General features: G+C 51.8%; 1 protein-coding gene across 1 annotated transcript; it reads left to right on the top strand.

Annotated features, from left to right (window-relative positions):
- Positions 1–6,996: 6,996 nt before the first annotated feature.
- On the top strand, positions 6,997–7,950 carry LOC143692548 (olfactory receptor 14J1-like). Its single transcript, XM_077172793.1, has one exon. The coding sequence runs from the start codon at positions 7,018–7,020 to the stop codon at positions 7,948–7,950; it is 933 nt and encodes a 310-aa protein (XP_077028908.1). The 5' UTR covers positions 6,997–7,017.
- The last annotated feature ends 348 nt before the right edge of the window (positions 7,951–8,298 follow it).

Raw genomic sequence — 8,298 nt, 5'->3', positions numbered from 1 at the left:
CTGCCGGTGTTTTTCTGGGTTTTTAGTCGAGAGCAGGTTTAAACAGTTCCAAGAAAAAGGAAAGTTCAAGGAACTTCTCTGCCTAAGCTAGCCTAAAACCAAATTTAGGCTAGCTAGACCTGGGCTGTGAAGGCATCGGGAAATTTCTGAATCTGGGCACTGGCGGCCCCAGCAAACACCAGATCTGGATGGTGCTGGAGCCAGAACGTGGAAATTTCCAAATTTTGGCTTTCTGTGCCAGCAAATCACTGGACTTGGGCTGTGCCGGCACCAGGAAGTTTTCAGATTTGGGCGCTGGCACAGCCAGCAAACACCAGATCTGGGTGGTGTCGTTGCCAGTGACAGAAATCTTCCGGATTTGGGCTCTGCTGGCACCGGGAAATTTCCCAATCTGGGCACTGGCGCAGCAAACACAAGATGTGGGCGGTGCCAGAGCCAGTAGCAGAAAGTTGCCGGGTTTTGGATTTCTGTGCCAGTAAATTGCTGCTGCGCTTGGGCTGTGTCAGAATAGGGAAATTTCCAGATCTGGGCACTGGTGGTGCCAGCAAACACCAGTGAAACCTTCTGGCCCTCGTCCGGACCATTGGCCAGTGGTTTCCCTGAGAACCCGCTCTGGCCACTTTACAGACAGAGACTGCTTTCATCTGGTGCTCTGGAAACAGAACTTTAACGAAGGCAAACACAACAAACAGGACGGCGTGCACGGTAGAGAGAGCAAAGCAGAAAAAAGCCTGGGTCCAGGGTCTAGCAGGGATATTTATCCATTTATTTATGGGGAGGGGTTAAGGTGGGATCTGAGGGAAGGATCCAGGAGGAAGGAAGGATTATGAATATTGAAATTTTTGCAGTAAAATGTAAGCAATGGTAGCAAAGAGAACTCAGAACTTTCTAGTACAATCTGCAAACCTGAACAAGAGGATTATGGGCGGGAGCTCCTGCTGACCCCAATTTAAGAGGGTTTTCCCACAGCCTTAAGCCAAGGTCTCCTTCTTCTTTTAACCAACCCCAGCACACCAGATCTGGGTGGAGCCTGGTTTTGGCTTTCTTTGCCAGAAAATTGCTGCATTTGGGTTATGCTGGCACCAGGAAATTGCCAATGTGGGCACTGGGGGTGCCAGCACACACCAGATCTGGGTGGGGAATGTGCAGGCACCAGGAAATTGCCAAATGTGATCTTTCTGTGCCAGTATATTGCTGGAATTGTGCTGTGCAGGCATCTGAAAAATTCTGGATATGGGCACTGGCGGTGTCAGCAAACACGAGATTGGGTTGCTGTAGGTACCAGGTATTTGCCTGGTTTTGGCTTTCTGTGCCAGCAAATTGCTGGACTTGAGCTGTGCTAGAAGAGGGAAATATCAAGATCTGGGAACTGGCAATGCCAGCAAACACCACATTTCCGGAAGGATTGGATCTGGACCCGTTCCCCTCCCTTCCCTTTTCTCCCTCAGCAAGGTGCCAGAGGGGTTGGACAGCAGCCAGGCAGAAAGGGACCTGCAGGGACTGGTGGACAGCAGGCTGGACATGAGGCAGCAGTGTGCCCAGGGGGCCAAGAAGGCCAATGGCTCCTGGCTTGGCTCAGGAATGGTGTGGCCAGCAGGAGCAGGGCAGGGATTCTTCCCTTGTCCTCAGCACTGGTTGGGCAGCACCTTGAGTGCAGTGTTCAGTTCTGGGCCCCCAGTTTAGGAAGGCCATGGAGAGGCTGGAGCATGTCCAGAGAAGGGCAACAAGGCTGGGGAGGGGTCTGGAGCACAAGAGCTGTGAGGAGCAGCTGAGGGAGCTGGGGTTGTTTATCCTTGTCATGGTTTGACACTGGCACAATGCCAGTGCCCCCATGAGGATACCCTCTCCCTGGTAGCTGCTGTGAGATGTGACCAGGAATAAGCAAAGCAGGCTCCTACTTAGGAAAGAAAACAAAACAGAACTTTATTAACTACTCTACAACTACAAATACAAAGGAACACACACACAGGGAAAATGAAAACCTCACAAATGCATTTCCTCCTCCCCCCACCAAATTTCCAACACAATACATTTATTCCTCAAATCACCAACTCTTGGTCCAGCACCACCTTTTAGACAATCAATCCTCAGTTCATCAAGAGGAGAGGAGTCCTTCCTGTACCATGGGCTTGCCCTGGAAACACAGCTGAAGCCTCGTGAGTTTCCGTGTCACTCGTGGCACTGCCCGGAGTACATCTGCCGTCGTGACCTCTTCCTTTCATGTCCAGTGCTCTCACCACTGAACACGGACCAGAGCTGCTTCTAGGGTTGTCTTTTTAAGGATGCTCTGTCTCAATCTAAAAAAGGCACAGTCTCTCCTTTGGGACACCTGTCCCCACAATCTCTCCTTTGGGACACCTGTCCCCCCCATATTTTTTCACCCCCTGGGGCCGAGCGGCACCAACACTGAACCCTCTTGGTTCTGTGGCCATTGCCTCCCCCTAGATGCAGTCTCTGTGGCACAAGGAACATGGTTCTGTCCATGGCTGTACAAAAAGAGTCCAGCAAAAGCCACTCCATCATCTCTTCCCACTAGGATTCTTCTCTACTCTTCCACTATTTCTCACTCGCCCAGACTTCTCTCACACTTGCACATTTCCTTCCTTATCTTCCACTCTATCTTCTAGGAAAGGTCAATGTTCTGTAAAGTTCTCATTCTCCAAAAAGGTGTTTAAAGCTCCTACAAGCGGCTGGCTAAACCCCCCCTTCTTCTCCGTCCCAGCCGTGCTGCCGACACAGGCCCATGTTTATCAAGTTTCAAGGTTACAGTCCCAGGCAGCGGCTCTCTCTCTCTCTCTCTCTCTGTGTCTCTCAGGGGGGGCTGCCCGATGGCTCCCGGTGTCTCTCTCTCTCTTCCACCCTTCCACCCCCGGGGTCAGGCCTACCTCTCCCGGCCACAAGGCTTTTCCCCTCCCCCTGCCCAGCCAGCAGCTGGGCCGGAGGAGAGACCCGAACTCTTTCCCGCCGGAAACCCAAAAAAGGACCTCTCAGGGGAGAGCTGTGCTTTTAACTCTGTGTTCTCAGAGGCGTGTCCAAGGTCCCAATGGCCAGGTTAGATGCCAATATTAAAGTCTGAATATCCATTGGCCAAAAACACAGCATCCCAAAAAACACATTTCCTGTCAAACCACCACACTGGCCCCGCAGCTTTCCTCCCGCACGGCTGCAGCCCCTTGCCCACAGCTCCCTGGCGGGAGCCAGAGCTGCTTTGCAGCCAGGCACCCCCGCCGTGTCCCGCAGCCCGGGCCGGCTCCTGCCCGCTGCCGGCGAGGCCCCGTGGCTGGGCCCGGCCATCCCGGGCCAGAGCAGCTCCCTGCCCGGGGGAACACAGGGGGACACGGGGGGATGTGAAATACAAAGCTGTGTGTCGTGTCAGGTACACACAGGCAATGTGTGTATTTGTGATTGCGATATGTGTGGAGACCGACAATGGGACAGTTGTGAATTCTGATAAAAACAATTCTGATAAAAACTGAGGAAAGTAAAGCATGGAAGAAGTCCTTTGAACCCATCTTTTGTTTGCAATTAACCTTGGCTGATTTAGGAGAATTGGCATTAAAGCATTAAGAATGTTGCTTCTTGCTTGTAGTTAATCCCTAAAGAGTTCTGCAATAATAACCTTTTGAAGTATAATTTTAGAACATTGCTTGTATCCTTGAAACTATAGCTTTGGAATATATATATAAAGGAAACATGCTTATCTCATGCCTTAATAAAGCAGAGAAAAACAGCTTGAGAAAGGAAGATGAACATCACCTCAAGGATTTATGGTTTCAACCAAGGGAAGCTGGACATCACTGTTGTTAGATTTATAGTCTTTGCAATTAAAAGGAGAACCCACATCTGGAGAGCTGGACCTCACCAGACGGGATTCGTCTTTCTTCTTTTGGAAACCGGACCACCACCATCTGGGGATACTCCTTTTGGGATACATCCTGAGAAAAGTTAAATCACAATAGTGTGTAGAATTGTGACGTAAAAATTGGGAATAGAAACTGCTGATGAGTAAGAATTGGAATAGAAACTGCTGAGAAAGCTGATGAGTACCCCTATAAATACCTGTAAGCCGCAAGTGTGGGTGTGCAGTTGGAGGGAAAACTTCCCCCACTGTAGCCAGTGCTGTATTGCTCATACTTTACTATATTAATTAATAAATTGATTGCTGCTTGAATATTGGCCTAGTCAAGCTTCTTATTTATACCATCCATAACTGTAAAAGGAAACCTTCCTGCTGAACTGGACTAGACAAGAGGAAAATCAAGGCAGGGCCATGGTTTGTCAGGACTTGCTTGATCCTCATGAGCCCTGTGGTGCATTTGGAGCTGAGCCCTTGAACCTCAAGGCCTGAGAGGAGATTGCACAAACCTTTCCAGGAGTCAAAGTCAGAAGAAAATCCCAAAGTGTCTCAAAGCATGAATGGGTCCAACTGAGGTCCATCCCAACACAGGCTCCTCATGGACTCCATGGAAGAGAGAACTGGTGGCCAGGATGGCACAAAAAACCTATGAGAGACTCAGTGTGGAAAGGAGAATCCAAAGTACCTTAAAAAACCTTGAGTATCTCAAGCACAATAATGAGTCCTATTGAGTGTCAGTACAGAGCTCTCCAGGGACTCGTTAAAGCAGATAATTGGAGGCCATGATTGCACAAACCTCTCAGAGACTGCAAGGCAAAAGCCAAAGCCAAAGTCCTTTGAAAAACCTGCAGTCCCTGCAGGGAGCATGAAGGAGCCCCCAGGGCCATTGCTGAGCAAGGCTCCCCAGGGACTCCTTGCAGCAGATCCTGGAGGCCACTGGGATGTGGGCTAGGGGGGGATGCTGAGGGCAGCACAAGGGGCTGACAGTGCCCAGCCTGGCTGGGGCTGTGCCAGGAGGCCCCAGGGCCTCAGCACAAGGTGTCTCCTCCCAGCCCTTGCTGGCACAGACCCTGCTGTGGCCCAGGGCACCAAGACTTGGCTTCTCTTTGTCCCCACCTGTCATCACTGCCTGCAGTTCTCTGCTCTGCCTGGGGCCTGGGGACACTTGCTCAGTCGTGTCCCTCTCTGGGACCCATTAAAAGTCCAAGAAGCTTTGGAGTTGGATTCTGCCTTGGAGTTCTGGAGAGGTTTCTTCATCTCCCTCTCAGGGACTGATGTCCAGGGCCTGAGCACAAAGGCCCAGAGGCTGATTAAAGTCCTTGTGCTGTGTCTGTGCTGCTGAGCTGGGCTGGGCTCCTGGCCCAGAGGCAGCTCCTGTTCACCAAGAAGAGCTTCAAAAGCACATTTCTCTGGATGAGCAGCTCTTGTGCCAGCCCAGCAGGGCTGGGGCACTGCCTGCAGCCAGCCCGGGCACAGCCCAGAGGCACAGAGAGCTTCAATCAGTCAGGGCTGGGAAGGGGCTGAGAAGTGCCTGGGGCACAATCACTGCCAGCCCTTGGCACAGGAACCTCTGGCTGCAGGACAATGCAGCTGCAGCTCCTGGAGCCATCTCCTGCAGCTGGAACATCCCAATGCCTGCAGAGCCTGTGAGTACAACTCTGAGGATTTCTGGGGCAGGGGAGGTGAAATGCTCATGGAACTCTGACATGCTGAGGGGTTCTGATCACTCACAGAATATTTCCAGGGCAATGATTTTGATAAAAATGAGGAAATTTCCTAAGACTAGGTATTCAGTTTACTACTATTGGAGAATGGCAGGGAGGAGTGGATACATATTAAAGATTAATTCTTAATTATGAATTTTGACAAGTGCCTGCGACATCCAAAGTGTTACTTTTAGTGATCAGTAGGTTCACAGGAGATCCCTAATGTACTTTCAGCCACTCTGCCCATGGACAGCAGCAGCATCGCCTTTGCTGGAGCCATCAGGCTCAGTCTGAGCTGTCCTTTCTCCAAGCTGCAAACAGAACCTGCCCCCCGCCAGTGCCCTGCAAACAGGCAGGGTTCTGTAGGGCCAAGGAGAGTGCACAGAGATTTGGGGTCTGTGAGTGCTGGCAGGGAGAGATCAGGCAGAGGGAAACACCTGCAGGAGGAAAATCTGCAGGAAGCAGAGAGAAGATCAGGCAATGAGAGAAAACAAAGCCCAGCAATGCTGTGGCAGGGAGAGTTTAGAGATGCCCACAGGAGCCCCTGCAGTGCAGCCCCTCCCTCTGAAGAAGCCCCCTCCCTCCTGTGCCCCAGCCAAGCCTCTGCCCTCAGGGCCGGGGCTCCAAGGCGTGCAGCCCCTCCTGTGCAGGCAGAGCTGCAGCAGAGCCGTGGGGCAGCTCTGCAGCCCCGGGCCCAGTTCCCTCTGCAGAGCACAGGGCTGGGAGCAGCTGCCTGGCCCTGGGAGCTCTGGCAGGGGGCACAGCTGGCTCAGGGTGACGCTGTCCCCAGGGCCCGGCTCTGGGCAATGCTGTCAGTGCAGCCAGGGAAGGAGCTGCATCTCCCTCAATCCAATGCCATCATAAGGACACTTGGGAGTCTCCCTGATATTTCAGTCCAAGCTCGGATCTCTAATCCAGGGTGCAAACCTGTCCTAGAGCATCTCTGAGTTATAAGATTGATGGGCAAAGGCAGAGGTTTTGTGACACTGAAAATGCTGCTGGGTTGGTGAAATGAGCAACGTGAGTCCTTGGCTACAAATGTGGAGCTGGACTGTGGTGGAAACATCTGCTCTCAGCAGTACCTGGTGATCTTTAAGGAAAACTTGAGAGTGCACATATCATCCTATTTGAGAAAAGTGAAAGCCCAGAGAAACTCCAAAGAGAATGAAGTGACACAACATCTCCCCTCACTTTCCACTCATCATGTTGCCTCAGGGAACTCACTGTGTTCTCTCTGAGGGCAGCAGAAATGCTCAGAAATCCTGATATCCAAGAATGCCAGGAGAGATGTGGGGGAGATTAAAAAGAAAACCTCAGAACCCTTGAACATAAAAGTGTGTCTGTGTTATAGAGGATGGTGAATAGGAAATGGAATTGATTTTGGTTACAGGTATGTCTCCTAAATGTTTACTGTCCTTTTCTCCATGAACAGGTGCCCATGTGCATCCCCAGCAAATGTCCAACAGCAGCTCCATCAGGCACTTCCTGCTGCTGGCATTGGCAGACACGCGGCAGCTGCAGCTCCTGCACTTCTGCCTCTTGCTGGGCATCTCCCTGGCTGCCCTCCTGGGCAACGGCCTCATCATCAGCGCCGTAGCCTGCGGCCACCACCTGCACACGCCCATGTTCTTCTTCCTGCTCAACCTGGCCCTCGCTGACCTGGGCTCCATCTGCACCACTGTCCCCAAAGCCATGCACAATTCCCTCTGGGACACCAGCAACATCTCCTACACTGGATGTGCTGCTCAGCTCTTTTTTTTTGTTTTCTGCGCGACTACAGAGCTTTGCCTCCTGACCGTGATGTGCTACGACCGCTACGTGTCCATCTGCAAACCCCTGCACTACGGGACCCTCCTGGGCAGCAGAGCTTGTGCCCACATGGCAGCAGCTGCCTGGGCCAGTGCCTTTCTCTATTCACTGCTGCACACGGCCAATACATTTTCCCTGCCCCTGTGCCATGGCAATGCCCTGGGCCAGTTCTTCTGTGAAATCCCACAGATCCTCAAGCTCTCCTGCTCAAATTCCTACCTCAGGGAACACGGGCTGATTGCTGTTAGTGCCTGTTTGCTATTTGTTTGTTTTGTGTTCATTGTTTTCTCCTATGTGCAGATCTTCAGGGCTGTGCTGAGGATCCCCTCTGAGCAGGGACGGCACAAAGCCTTTTCCACCTGCCTCCCTCACCTGGCTGTGGTCTCCCTGTTCATCAGCACTGGCACCCTTGCTCACCTGAAGCTGCCCTCCATGTCCTTCCCATCCCTGGATCTGGCCCTGTCAGTTCTGTACTCGGTGGTGCCTCCAGCCCTGAACCCCCTCATCTACAGCCTGAGGAACCAGGAGCTCAAGGCTGCTGTGAGGAGACTGATGACTGGATGCTTTCAGGAACATTAAACTGGGCAATTTCTCCAAATCACTTGTAATAAAACTCAGTTTTGATACTTCTTGTTTGTTTCATTTTGGAGATTTCTTTCCTTTGTTTTTGTTTTTTCATATGGTCCACAAAAAAATGTCACTCCTTATGCCATTTCTTATTTTGTTTCTCTCCGCCTTCCCTGTGGCCACAGACTGTGTCAATGAGGGCCTGCGCTCTTGGTGGCTTTAAAGGAGCTAAAGGGTCTCCCAGCAGAGTTTTCTGCAGAGATGCCCTTTTGTTGCCTTCTCTGGAGCTGCAGCAGCAATGTCTGTGTGCAGAGCTGGGGCAGATCAGTGCTGGCCCAGCAGCTGTGCCCAGCAGCAGCA

This window comes from Agelaius phoeniceus (assembly GCF_051311805.1).
Source record: "Agelaius phoeniceus isolate bAgePho1 chromosome W unlocalized genomic scaffold, bAgePho1.hap1 SUPER_W_unloc_1, whole genome shotgun sequence".
Lineage (NCBI taxonomy): Eukaryota > Metazoa > Chordata > Aves > Passeriformes > Icteridae > Agelaius > Agelaius phoeniceus.
This window is presented reverse-complemented; position numbering and strand designations above follow the sequence as displayed.